At 47.5% G+C, this 14,161-nt stretch overlaps 1 protein-coding gene across 2 annotated transcripts; it reads left to right on the top strand.

Annotated features, from left to right (window-relative positions):
• Positions 1–1,180: 1,180 nt before the first annotated feature.
• NDUFV3 (NADH:ubiquinone oxidoreductase subunit V3) lies at positions 1,181–13,802 on the top strand. Of its 2 annotated transcripts, XM_041735151.1 has the most exons (4): positions 1,181–1,308; positions 3,041–3,161; positions 10,177–11,310; positions 13,576–13,802. In XM_041735151.1, exons 1-4 carry the CDS (start codon positions 1,261–1,263, stop codon positions 13,725–13,727), a joined length of 1,455 nt encoding a protein of 484 aa, XP_041591085.1. In that variant the 5' UTR covers positions 1,181–1,260; the 3' UTR covers positions 13,728–13,802. The 2 variants fall into 2 exon arrangements, with proteins under 2 accessions (XP_041591085.1, XP_041591086.1); XM_041735152.1 differs by lacking the exon at positions 10,177–11,310 and having other exon boundaries at positions 1,246–1,308.
• The last annotated feature ends 359 nt before the right edge of the window (positions 13,803–14,161 follow it).

Here is a 14,161-nt window from a genome sequence, read left to right as displayed (position 1 = left end):
CCCTACCTGACTGCATTAGCTTCCTGCCAGGTCCTGCTCCCTCCAGGCTCAGACCTTGGTCTTCCACATCTTTGCTATAGTCAACCTTCACACACTCATGTTGCTTCGTTGAAAACCGCCAACAGGGCTCCCCACCACTCAGCAAGTCTCTTCTTCCCCAGGGCTCCCACCACCAGATATGCCCTCTCCTGTCCACCACTCTGGCTGGCGACCGCTCTGGACCCAAAGGTGTTGGCCTTCTCATTGTATTCCCGAGGCTGACCATTTCAGCTACCTTGAGCTGAATGTGCTGGCTGCTGGTGGGAGGAAATTAGGGCTCCCGCCCCCTTGAGGGGTGTGATGTGGACCTTCCCAATTCCAGGCCAACTTTCCCACGTGGCAGCTGTGGCTTCACACCTTCAAGGTGTTCAGTCACCTTTGAAGGAAGCAGGCTGCAGTTCCACTGGAGACACGGGAGTGAATCAGGTTTGAGCAAAGGGTAATTCTGTTATCAAGGTGATCCCTTCTCGTGCAGAGACAAAGGAGGATCCCTTTGTCACTGTGATGGTGAGACCTCAGGTGGTCCCTCTGCTCGGGGACCTGGGGTGGCCGGTGGCAGGCCTGGTGGCAGGCCGCAGGGCACTGGCAGGGCTCCAGGGTGCCCTCTGGAAGGGTGTCTGCGCATGTACGCCGCCTGGAATGGAGTGGAGTCAGAGGTGGGGGCCGGGGGCCGGGGGCTCGGCTACCTGCCTGCACTGCCACCTGCCTGCACTGCCAGCCATGCACGTCCAGGTAAAGTAAAGCGTGCAGCTCTGACCCTCCCAGCTCCGGCCCTGGTGCAGTCCCAGGCCCGGAGCGCGCCCAGGGTCCCGCCCCAGGCTGCAGGCCGCGTGCACATCGCCGGACCGGGTGGGACCGGACGCGCCGCGGGCTCCGAGCCCAGCACACACGGCTCGGGCGCCCCGCCTCCAAGACCGCGACCTCGCAGGAGCGCTCGGCGGCCGCGCTGGCTCCGCCCATCCCCGCCCCGCCCCCGCCCCGCCGATGATTGGCAGCTCCGCCCGGGGGCGTGGCCTTGAGGCGCCGCGAGGGGTGCCGGGATGCGCCGGCAGCCTCCAGGCCTCGGCCCCGCCCCGTCCCGCCCCTCCGCCTGCCTGTGATTGGTGCTCTCGGCCCAGGGGGCGGGCCCGCGGCCGGTGGTGCGCGCGCCGCGGTGACGTCAGTCCGGGTGCGACCGCAGCCCGGCCAGGCCCTGGTGCGGGCGTCCCCGGTGTCCCCGTCATGGCGGCGTCGCTTCTGCTGCGGGAAGGACGGTCCGCGGCGCTGAAGGTAAAGGGGAGCCCGTGTAGGGCCGGGGCGTGGCGGCCTCTCCAGCCGTCCCGGTGGGCGGTCGGCCCGCATGCGGGGCGCAGGAGAGGGCGCGGGGCGGAGGGGCGGGCCTGGGCCGGGCCACGGCCCCTTGGAGGAGGACCCCGGTCACCTGGGGAGCCCGGAGCGTGCGGGGCGGGGCGGGGCGGGGCCGGGCCGCGGGCAGGGTGCGAGGGCTCCCAGGTGTCAGGGGCCCGACCACAGCGTCTGCACCTCTGGTGTAGGCCGGGAGGGGAGGCAGGAGGGCTGACCTGGTCGCCTCCTCGGCAGCCCCGGGGAAGCCCGCTTACCTGACCCCATCCCTCTGTGAAAACAGGAAGGAAGGGCTTTCCTCTAACCCGGAGGGAAAAAACGTAAAGCCGTTTCACTGTATTTAAATTTTTAGACGTCTCTCGCTGCAAAAGCACCAACTCTTCATTGCAAAGAGGAGTATAGACGGCGGGGGGTGGGGATCTATTTCAGTTAGTCCTTGAAACACTTGGTTCTGGGGCACCTGGGGGGCTTGGCGGCGGAGCATCTGGCTTTGGCTCAGGTCGTGACCCCGAGGTCCTGGGATCGAGTCCTGCATCAGGCTCCCTGCAGGGAGCCTGCTTCTCTCTCTCTTTTTTCTTTCTTTCTTTCTTTTTTTTTTTTTTTTTAGGATTTTATTTATTTATTCATGAGAGGCACAGGCAGAGGGAGAAGCAGGCTCCCTACAGGGAGCCCGACATGGGACTCGATCCCAGGACTCCAGGATCACACCCTGGACTGAAGGCAGCGCCAAACCGCTGGGCCACCAGGGCTGCCCAGGAGCCTACTTCTCCCTCTAAGTCTCTGCCTCTGTGTGTGTCTCATGAATCAATGAGTAAAACCTTAAAAAAAAAAAAAAAAACTGATTCCAAATTGTTGTTTCAGCTTTCATGTATACACAGAGGCATGCACTTGCAGTCATAAACATAGAAAACACATTTTCCTCTTTGCATATAAAGGAGAGGCCCCTCTGCGGTATCTATATCCAGCTTCTAGAAGTGCCCAGCAGGTAATAGCTGTTAGTAAATACATGCTCGGTGAGTTATCAGTGATAGTTTGTTTTCCAATTATGATTTTTTTAAGATTTTATCTATTCATTCATGAGAGAGACAGAGAGAGAGAGAGGCAGAGACGCAGGCAGAGGGAGAAGCAGGCTCCATGCAGGGAGCCCGATGTAGGATTCATCCGGGGTCTCCAGGATCACTCCCTGGGCTGAAGGCGGCGCTAAACCGCTGAGCCACGCGGGCTGCGCCCAATTATGATATATTGTAAACAGCTTGGAAGTAATCATTATTCATCCACATCATTGTAAACAACCAGATAGTATTTCTTCTGCTTAGCTTTGTAAATACAGGAAAACATTTTACAAAAAGAATCAGTATTTTGTAGGCTAACACGTAATCGGGGACAACAAAAAACTGTGCACAGGAGAAACTGTTTTGACGTTTTCCTGGAGTTACATAGCTAATAGTGACTGTCCTGTGGTTATCTTTCTTGCAGCTTTTTTTTTTTTTTTTTTTTTTTTTGTACTTTCAAAAATTTCTGTAATACATGTTATGGAAATGGTGATAACTTTACAATGTACCATTTGGATGCTTAGTAATAACACATGGTATTTCTATGTTGTAATGGGTCCTACGTGATGTTACCCTAAAATGTCCGTATTTGTTCATTCTTCTGTCAGATTATGCTCCTTGAAGCACGAGTATTTCGAGGACTTGCTTCCACGGTTTCTCTCTGTGCAGAATCAGGGAAGAGCGAAAAGGGACTGCCACCAAATCCCAAGAAGCAAAGTCCACCAAAAAGTAAGATTTTAATGATAGTCATAAGGAAAAGATAATGCAACATAAATAAGTCTGTTTTCCAAACATGAAAAGTTTTACTGACCACATAATTTGATTCATCTCAAGCAGTGTCCAGATTATAATCAGAAATAACATCCATGCAGATTTTAGACCAAACGCATCAGTAACGAAACAGTCTTTGACTTAGTGTTTAGCCCCAAACCAGTTTTGTCTGTTTTCTAAGTGCCTTACTCTAACACATAGCAAGGGGATACAGAGGGCAAAGGCTGGGGTGTGTAGATCGCCCTAGTATCGTACTGTAGCCCACACTCCCATGGTAGCTCTGAACCCCATCTTGCTTCCCCCAACTGTGGCTTTTCTCAGTGTCTCTGAAACTCACATGTGGCCTCCCGGGCTCTGGTTGGCCATAGCCCAGGGTTGTAGGCATCCTCTTATGACAGTAGAGAGGGAGTTAGGGCAGGCACCATTTTCCATTACAACTCACTTTGATGCAGCATGATATCTGTTCTGTGTCCAGCTCTTTCCATAGTAATTTTGACTGTTATTGCTGTTTTTTTATTTTTTTCCTCCTAAATACCAATGTAGCATATCCTCATGGAAAGAGAATAGAAAATGCAACAGTATATTTTTAAACACTTCTCTTGTGGGAATTTTATTTTCTACTCCCGATTCCTTACTAATGACTGATTACAGGGGTGCCTGGCTGGCTCAGTCAGAGGAACACATGACTCTCAGTCTCAGGGTTTAGTTCGAGCCCCATGTTACGAGTAGAGATTGCTTAAAAATGAAATCTTAAAAAAGAAAAAAAGTGGAAGATGTATATGTACAGTCTCTGAAAACCTTGACTTTCATATGTGGTTCAGAATGATAAGTTGAATTTATCTTATTTTCATCAATGTCATTTCCTCGGTTTGAATATTTAAATATTTATAAATACTTAGATATTTTTTCGTTTTGTCGCTTCTTGGTGTGCACACAAAAGCACTGGTAGGTTTCAGAATATTGGCCCATTGTGGCTTGCTGGCCCCCAACTGCCTTTCATGCCCTAAGCACATCATTGCTAGAGGCCTGAATTCAGCTCAGTTTAATTCTGTTTGACTCAGAATGTTCTGTTCTGTGTAACTCAGTCTGTATTGGCCTCACTTTTATTTCTTTTTAAGATTTATTTATTCATTCATGAGATACACAGAGAGAGAGGCAGAGACACAGGCAGAGGGAGAAGCAGGCTCCCTGCAGGAGCCCCATGTGGGACTTGATCCCAGGACTCCAGCATCACAATCTAAGCTGAAGGCAGATAGATGCTCAGCCACTGAGCCGCCCAGGTGTCCCTTGCCTCACTTTTAAATCCAGTGTTCTGTCTCTTTCTTATGTTTTTAAATAGAGATCTTAAAAATTAGGACCCCTTTTTTTTTTTTTTAAAAAACACAGCCACAGTACCTTGATCACTCCTAAAAAATGTTTACAACCAGAGTGTCAGTTCAGTTCTGTATTATGCCCGGCACATTTTTGACATTCTTTCAGTGTTTACTGCTGATTGGCTGCATCTCATCACTAATGTTCTCGCTGTGTTTGGTGAATTTTAGTCTTGTCTCTGCAATCCTACATCATAGATTTATGAAACTGGACTAGTGGCTACATGAGTGGAATAGGGCACTTGGTCATGTGACAGTTTTGGGTGCAGGCATGAGACAGGAACACTGACCTGGGAGTTGGCCTTGGTAGGCTACTACAACTCCCAGTGTAGTTTCTGCCCCTGGAAACAGTTCCTCCCTGCCTGAGCAGGGCCAGCATGAGATGTGCGTCTGTGTCGTGTCCACCATAGAGTGCTTTCAGGTAGGAAGACAGAATGCTGAACCACACTGTCTTTAAGACACATTTCATTTGTGTCTTGTCATTTCAAAATAATTACAATTCTTGTATAAAGAGAAAGACGGGCGCCTGGGTGGCTCAGTGGTTGAGCGTCTGCCTTTAGCTCAGGTCGTGATCCCGGAGTCCTGGGATCAAGTCTCACATCGGGGTCCCTGCAGGGATCCTGCTCCTCCCTCTGCCTGTGTCTTTGCCTCTCTGTGTGTCTCTCATGAATAACTAAATCCCCCCCCCCCCCAAAAAAAAAAGAAAAAAAAGAATACTTCTAAATTGACATTTATGCAGGCCTCAGACTGGTTAAGTGTCGGACGCTGAAATGGCTTTTGCCTGCTAGTGGCACATTGTCAGGTCAGCCGCTGTCAACTCTCAGGGGCTTAGCCCCAAACACTCAGTGTGAAAAGAAGCTCAAGTGGAAGCTTGCACACAGGGTGCTAAGCACTCACCCGTGTGCTCACATCTCTAGTCAGTGCCTGCCTTAGAGGCAGGACCCCAAGGTTACAGAACACCTGCCTTATGCCCTCCAGAGCTCCAGCTTCTGGTAGCACGTGCTTCCTTCCTGAGGAGAGCCCCCAGTGCAGAAACCAGAATCCAGGGTCTCTTTGTAGCCCCCCCTCCTGCAGAAGCGCCTGGCTCCCCTACTTTTTTTTTTTTAAGATTTTTTTTAAATTTATTTATTAATGAGAGATAAAGAGAGAGAAAGGGAGGCAGAGGGAGAAGCAGGCTCGATGCAGGGAGCCCAACATGGGACTCGATCCTGGGACTCCAGGATTAGGCCCTGGGCGGAAGGCAGGCAGCGCTAAACCCCTGAGCCACCACTGAGCCTTCCCCCTGGGCTCCCCTGGCTCCCCTACCTCCCCTACTTTGATGTTACTTTGAATCTAGGCACTAGGCTGTTTTGCAACAATCAGTACTAAATCATTGACTAACTCCAGTGTTGCTTTTTAAAGAATCTGTCAAGAAGCCAAAGTTAATTATCCATTTCAGTCCTTACTTCAGCTTGAAAAGTGAGAAATCTCTGGAAATAGGGATTTGTTGTATTTAATTCTAACCAACAGTGCGAGGCACTGTTCCAAGCACTCCATATATTATCTTATCTGGTCCTCAGAACCCCGTGAGTGGACACTATTAGTAACCCTGCATTATGGATAAGAAAGTAGAGGGAGGAGATCCATGAGCTGCCTGAGGTCACACATAGGTCAGTAGTGGAGCGAGACGTGAACCCCAGCGGTGAGGCCCCACCATCTGTACTTTTAATCACTGTGCTGTCTTGCCTCTGGAAAACAAAATCTTGATTCTCGTGTATTCATTAAAAAAAACATCACTGTATAGTCCTGTACATGTAAAAAAAAAAAGTTTTAGCATGTAAAAGTTGAGTATTCTTTCATGTCGTCAAAATATGCCTTTGTTTTGGAGTGTGCTTTGTTTCCAGGATTAGTTTTGTGACCCAGTGACAGGATATGAAAGAATTCTAAGATGGCTAATCTATTTCAAACACCAATACATCATTTTTGCTTTGATAGGGAGGCTGCTAGGGATGCCCTGGTGGCTCAGTAGGTAGACCACACGATTCTTGATATCAGGGTCATGAGTTTGAGCCCCACTTTGGGTGTAGAGATTACTTAAAATCTTTTTTTTTTTTTTAAGATTTTATTTATTCATGAGAGACAGAGAGAGAGAGAGAGAGAGGCAGAGATACAGGCAGAGGAGAAGCAGGCTCCATGCAGGGGCCTGACGTGAGACACAATCCTGGATCTCCAGGATTAGGCCCTGGGCTGAAGGCAGCGCTAAACCGCTGAGCCACCCAGGCTGCCCACTTTAAATCTTTAAAAAAGAAAAAAAATAAATAAAAGCTTTGATCAGGAGATCACTAAAAACTTGAAGGTCATGCCCTCACTTTTCAACTGAGCTGAAAAGATTCGGGAAGTGGAAGTTGTTTTGAGAAGAGATAGAGAAGCAGTAAGATTTGTCCCGGTGCTGTTACTGGTATTCATAGCCCTTAATTGTGTGTAGGCTGATATGGTCATTTGTATGGTCTCTGACAGAGTAGAAACAGTCCAGGAAAGTCTTCGACTTGTGCAGTGTGATGTGCCTCCTCGGTTGACTTAACTTAGGTAGCGTGGTGTTTTCATATACTTGTTTTTCAAGGAAGGTCAGCATCAAACTAAAACATAGAGTATATGGGCATCCTGCCTCTAGGTGAAAGTAAGGGACCTCATGAAAACAGACTGGTAAGGTCATAAGGGGAAAGCCATTGTTCCTCTGCATGATGAGCCTGTTTTCACGGTGACGACATTCTGCTCTGCACGGTTGAATGCAGACGTGATCTGCACCCTGGCACTCTGGAACAGCAGTTACTAGCGGCAGCTCCAGATCATTGTGGCAGCTTCCTTCTGAGTCACAAGAGGACACTGGGCCCCTGCTGCAGTGGGTCAGAAATTGGCTCTCATTAAAAATTAGCAAAATGCATCAGTCAGAGAAAGACAAATATCGTATGATCTCACTCGTATGTGGAATTTAAGAAATAAAACAGAGGAGCACAGAGGAGGGAGGGAAAAATAAAACAGGATAAAATCAGAGAGGGAGACAAAGCCTAAGAACCTTCGGAAACAGAGAGGGTTGTTGGAGGGCAGGGCCTGGGGGGATGGGGTAACTGGGTGATGAGCATCAAGGAGGGCACGTGATGTCATGAACACTGGGTGTTATATAAGACCGATGAATCACTGACCTCTACCTCTGAAACCAATGACACATTATATGTTAATTAGTAGAGTTTAAATAATATTTTGAAATTTTTTTAAAAAGCATTACTATGTTTTAGTCTATTAGCCTTTCTGTGGAACTCTTCAGTAATTTAGCATGAATAAAAGAAACCTTAAAACATTCTTATTACATATTACAGAAATTTTCTTTTCAAACAGAATTTCTAAATGATACCACTGTTAATCCCATTTGAAATTTTCTTTCCTTTTTTTTTATTAAAGATTTTATTTATTTATTCTTGAGAGAGAGAGAGTGTGTGTGTGTCAGAGACACAGGCAGAGGGAGAAGCAGGCTCCATGGTGGGAGCCCGACATGGGACTCAGTCCTGGGTCTCCAGGAGATCCCTGGGTGGCGCAGCGGTTTAGCACCTGCCTTTGGCCCAGGGCGCGATCCTGGAAACCCGGGATCGAGTCCCACATCGGGCTCCAGGTGCATGGAGCCTGCTTCTCCCTCTGCCTGTGTCTCTGCCTCTCTCTCTCTCTCTCTCTCTCTATCATAAATAAATTAAAAAAAAAAAAATCCTGGGTCTCCACCTGGGTTGCCCTTCTTTTCATTTTAATAGATAATAAATCAACCTATAATGTAGTTTTGGTAACTTATTTGCAATTTAAAAAATCTCCACAGCACTTTTTTTTTTCTTAATATTTTATTTATTTATTCGTGAGAGACAGAGGCAGAGGTAGAAACTGGCTCCACACAGGGAGCCTGATGTGGGACTCGATCCCAGGTCTCCAGGATCATGCCTGGACCAAAGACAGCGCTAAACCACTGAGCCACCTGGGCTGCCCTCCACAGCACTTTTTGGAAGATTCAGGCATTGTAATTTTTGTATTCAAAGCAGCATATATAAGATATGCCTATTTTAACTTAACTTTTCATTCTTGGAAAATTCTGACCCCACATAAACATGGATGAATGATACAGGTGAGCAGGCTAGGAGGTTGTAGGGGCCATTAGGGATTTCTGAGCTGATTTAGGTACAGCTGAGAGAAATTCAGTACATGTACACTCTTTTCCTCTTTTTTTTTTTTTCTTTTAAGATTTTATTTAAGAGACAGAGAGCAAGAGAGAGCCCAAGTGAGAAGAGGGAAAAGAAGCAGGCTCCCCACAATTCCCAGACTCTGAGATTATGACCTGAGCCATAGGCAGAGGCTTAACCTGCGTGCCACCCAGGCGCCCCCCTTTGTCCCATTTTTAGGTTTAACATGATCCTAGAGCTCTGTGTGAGTTCTGAGAGTTAGCTGCCTCGGCACCTGCTCCGCATTTAGAATGCAGATTCTGGACTGGCATGTAGCCACGGAATCACATGGCATGGAGGAGGTACTACTGCTCCTGCTGATGGTGCTGGTGGAGGTGAAGGTGAAGGTGGTGGTGGAGGTTGGTGGGGTTGGATGTTGGAGGTAGTAGTGGAGGGGGTGGTCGAGATGGTGGAAGTGGTAGAGAGATGGGTGAGGGTGGAACTGGGGGTGATAGGTGTGATCCTGGGTGTCCGGGGGGTCCTGGGAGTCCTGGGATCAAGCCCTGAGTCTGACTCCCTGCTCAATGGGGAATTTCCTTCTCCCTCTGACTCTGGCCCTACCCCTGCTCATGTTTGCTCACTCTGTTTTTCCCTCAATCAAAATATTTTTGAAAAATAATAATTGAGTCTAAAAAAAATGCAAGGTTTTATATTAGTACTCTTCTCCCCTCCCCCCATTTTAAAACCTGTTGTTTCCGATGATAGACACATCAAGTTATTTTAGAATTTTTTGGTCATTAAACTTTTCTCTGGCTAAAGAAGCCCCCAGATGACTTGTGATTTTGAAGGACTTTTCTTCCACTCAGGGCATGTTCATTTGTATGACATCATCCCCACCCAGTGATCCCTAGCACTCACACATGTATGTGCACACTCAGATACAAATGAGGCTCTTGTCCCTGCTCTGCTTTGCCGTTTTGTTCATAAGGTTAAGGTTCATCCAGTATGAATGACTTTCTTAATCTTTGAAGATCTTTGTAAAGATTTAAGAAATTACGATTTATAAAATGTATAATAGTCATTTAGAAATCTCTTTATAGCTTAACTGTTTGAAACTTGGATGAAATAGTTTAAAAATTATCAAAGAAGCCCTCATTGTCAAAAGTGGAGACAAGTTTGTTACTTCTGTCAGTAAAAATCCCTGTTTTTTAAATATTTTGGCTGCAAAGAAAAACATCTGCATTTCTTACTGTTCTCTGTCGTGTGGCTTGGCTTTGACCTACAAGTGCATTCCCAGGAAACATTTCTTAGGATGAGTACATTGAAGATTTTATAATAACAAGTTGTTAGTAATAAAATGTGAGTTACTGATGAATTTAGATTGTTTTGCAAAATATTGAAAATAATATTCCTCTTTATGCCATTTCCTAGATGTAGTGGAACGAAAGGAGAGGGGCAGGCTACTCGCCACCCCAACCGCAGCCGAATTGTCTAAAAACTTGTCTTCACCCAGTTCTTACCCGTCAATTGTGAATCGAGGCAGGGTGGTAGCTAGCCCTAGCACCAGTCCCGATGATAGCATGCCATTCACAGATGAAGGGCTTCCAGAGTTTTTATCAAGAAAGACTTTGGTAGAGTTTCCTCAAAAAGTTCTGCCTCCATTCAGAAAACAGGGTTTGGATGCAAAAGTTCCTCAGGAGAGCAAAGGAAGGACAAATGATTCATCATCATCTTCGTCATCTTCAACATCTTCGTCCAGCTCCTCCAGTTCAGACTCCTCCTCGGATTCAGAGTCTGACGAGGAGGGTGATGCCTCCAAGGTTGATCCTCAGATGATGAGCAGGGGCAAAGAAGGGCTTCCGACACCACAGGCCCCCCGTTCCCCTGAAAGTAGAGCCTCCAAAATTGCAACAGCAGCAAGAGAGAAGATCCGGTCACAGCAAGTGCAGCCAGATCTCAGCCCTTCAGAGAGGCCCCGTCAGGCAAAGAAGAAAGGGCCCACCGTGAAGCCATCAGAGGACAGAAAAGATGCTAAACCAAAAGCTACAACCCCCAAGTTACAAGCAGATAAAGAGATTGTGAAGCAAAATATAAAGGAAAAACAAATGGAGAAAATACTTAGATCAAGTGAAAAAGATCAAGAAAGCCAAAAGCCACTTGAAGTTAAAAAAACCTTCCCTGACCCCACAAAGTCAGGACTGTCTACACAGCCAGATGTCAGCCCAGCACCTGGGCAATCGACAGAAAGAACCAGAGCGGCAGGACAGCTGCAAGCATCTCCTGATTCCAGAGAAAGACATTTTGAAAAGCAAGTACTGGAAGGTGACGGGGAGGTGGCATTTCCCCTACCCGACAAGGAAAATGCAGGGAAGCAGGTAACGGGAGGAGTCTTGGAGGCTAAAGAGGAGATTTTGGAAGATCAGACACCACTGCAACATCCAAAGCCAGTTCCTGCCCCTGATGCGGGTGTGTTCAAGCAGAAGACCACAGGTCTGGAGCCTGAGGGGAAGGACGGGACGGCTGAAGACGCGGCGCCAGGCCTGCAAGAGCAGGACAACACAGCGGGTATACCTTCCCTTGTGCCCTCTTGAGAACCTCCTTTCCTGTGCGGGTGGTGGGCCTCTGGAGGCCCCTGCGGGGTGAAGACGTGCTCCAGTTAGTCAGACCCCGCAGGAGAAGTCTGCCCCCTTCCACGGCCGTAATTGTGATGACACACAGCCGAGGCACAGCCCCGGGGCCCTGGATGTTTCCTCTGCACTGGAAGCGTGTTACCTGGGCACTCCCCACCAGCCCACAACCAGTGCCGTTTCTGCCCTCTGGCAGTTCACATCCTCACCCTTAGCCTCGGAGGCTGTCCACGTGTCTGTTTGGTGAACTTGCAGAGCCTCCTCTTGGCGGAAGGGGTCCTGTGTGACCCCAGAGGCCGTGCTCACCCCCACTGGGAGGGTCTTCTGGGCGGCTACACTGAGCAGTGCTCTTAGATTCCTCGGGTCCGAGGGGACATCCACATGTTAGGAGAGAGACCAGTCAGTAACACAGGGACAGCCAGGAGCAGCTTCAGTCTTCTTTCCACTGGATGACGTTTCCTTCTCTGGTTTACCAAAAAAACACAATGGGCGGCTTTGTTTTTCTATACTGAATTTTTATGAAGGGCTACTTCGCGGTCATAAACGTTTAGTGTTTTATTCCTACTATGCTACCGTCTGGCGGTGCCCTGAAGTTTAGAAAGGGTGTGTGCTGTAGGTGGGCGGTGGCCAGGCAGTAAGGGAGGGCTCTGGGTTCAGAGCCTGGCTCCGCAGAATATCTGTAAAATGCATTACTAACAAACCCAGCCCCTTCCTGTTGGCTCTGTAGTCCTCCTAAAGCCTCTCCTTGCCTGATTTCCACTACGTGCTAATTGTTGTTACTGGTTGTGTGTTATGTGGACAGAATTTGTGTTTTCTTCCCTCCGTTTTCTCCCTCTTTCACTAATATGCAAAGTGCCTGCAGTTTCCAGACTGGTCAAGAACCCAAGAACCGCATTTCCTGAGCCTACTGTTTCACTCATCCTGCCATAAATTGGAGAGGAATACCTAAACCTTTAGGACGACGACAGGGTCCACATTGCAAACCATTTTGAAAACAATTTGCTTCTAATTTTTCACGGATGTGTTCTTTTTCCCACATTCCTTGTGCCTTTCGGAGGCTACAACCACCACCGCCCTGGAGCACAGCCCACGTGTCAGGTGTCCCGAAGCAGTCGCCCTCGCTCCTGCCACCTGGCTTCTTGTCCCCTGACGGGATTGATTTTCATATGAGTTTTCTGAACCCACATGTCCCTTCAGTTACCACGCTCCCTGTATCTGCTTTGAAGATGTGCCTACACCATGGGGAGTCTCTGCTCGTTGAGATTGGAAAGGTGTCAGCTCTGAATAAGACATCATTTTTGTTTAATACAACTAAACACATGAAAAACAAAGCTTTGATATGAATTTAAGTAGGGGCACTATTTAGGTTATTTTTTGTGCAGCTCAAGTAGGAGTTGAGAGAGCCCCGATGGCAGAAGCCCAGGATCAGTAGGCACCTCACTCCACCCTCCACCTGCCGCCCCACATGCCACACCTCCCGTCCTCTTACGCTGCATGTCACATGGCAGGAGAGTGATATTTCTTTTGCTTCAACCACACACTTTTTTTTTAACCACACACTTTTAGTTCTTCGACTACCATTCTTTTTCACGTAAAGAAATAAAATCTATTTTGTATATTTTAGTCTGAATCTAAAGCATACGAACAACTTTTTCAGAAAAAGTTGAAAACTATACACCTTGTTTCCATTTCCCCTTAAGTTGGTATTAATGTTATTAAAACAGGGTCTAATTTTCTTGTACCCAGAGACTTATTAGAAGGCTCACTTAAGCTTCTGCTTTTGAAAATTGTTTTCTATAAGTGGTTTATTTCTATTATAAGACAGATTTCTAATAGATCAGGGTTTTTTTCCTGCATCTTTAAGTGGCCTGAAAGTCCCTCCATAATTGTTATAGGCATTTTCAAAATTCTGCAAAGTACAGGATCTAGAAGTGTATGAAGTAAGGTGTTAAGACATCTCGTAAAAACCATCATGTTGCTCCCACTGTTAAGGCTTTGTGTTTCAGAATCCATTTTCAGCTAATTCCTTTATTTTGCTTCTGAAGATCCTGTTGCTTTCACGGGGCTTTTCTTTACTAATTAGACAGTTTATTATTTCAGGTAGGGTTTGTGTGACAGATGCTAGATGCTCGGGTGTCTGTGAGCTGAGCCCTGCAGAGGCGCTTCCTGTCCCGTGTTCTCACGGCCTTGCTTTTCCCCACAGAGCCTGCTCAAGCCGAGCCGTTCGACAACACCACGTACAGGAACCTCCAGCACCACGACTACACCCCGTACACCTTCTTAGACCTCAACCTGGACCTGTCCAAGTACCGGATGCCTCAGCCCTCTTCGGGTCGGGAGTCGCCTCGCCACTGAGCGCTCTCCTTGAGAGAGTAAACCTATCGGTGTCTGGGCTACAGAAATAAAATCCGCTCCAGCCATGAGGCCTGACATGTATAATCAGTGTCCCTTTTACGGGAAATGGTGAATTAGTTTATTTAACACCCATTTAGAAACATCTGTGCACAAGGGATTTTTCTCCCGTGAGCCAGAACCTCAGAAAATTCTAGGCACTTTCCATCACTGTGATCCCACTATGTCGAGTCCCTGGTCAGTTTAATGTTAGTCTCCCTTACCAGCTAAGTGTTAATAAATGTAATGATAACTTCTAATTTGGTAGAACGCATTCTCGATAAAGCGAAAGTAGGAGTTTTACTGATTTTAACTATGGTACTGCAAAAGAATTGTAACGTTAAGTTCTAGCACTTTGAACAGAATCCTTTTGTTCACTTGAATTCAGGATTAGATGT

The sequence above is a fragment of the Vulpes lagopus genome, chromosome 20, assembly GCF_018345385.1.
Source record: "Vulpes lagopus strain Blue_001 chromosome 20, ASM1834538v1, whole genome shotgun sequence".
In the NCBI taxonomy this organism is placed as follows: Eukaryota; Metazoa; Chordata; class Mammalia; order Carnivora; family Canidae; genus Vulpes; species Vulpes lagopus.
This window is presented reverse-complemented; position numbering and strand designations above follow the sequence as displayed.

Coding starts and splice junctions, on each gene's coding strand:
- NDUFV3 (XM_041735151.1), top strand. CDS start 1,261: ATGGCGGCGTCGCTTCTGCTGCGGGAAGGACGGTCCGCGGCGCTGAAG. Junction 1,309..3,040: donor GACGGTCCGCGGCGCTGAAG/GTAAAGGGGAGC, acceptor TTCTTCTGTCAG/ATTATGCTCCTTGAAGCACG. Junction 11,311..13,575: donor AGAGCAGGACAACACAGCGG/GTATACCTTCCC, acceptor TTTTCCCCACAG/AGCCTGCTCAAGCCGAGCCG.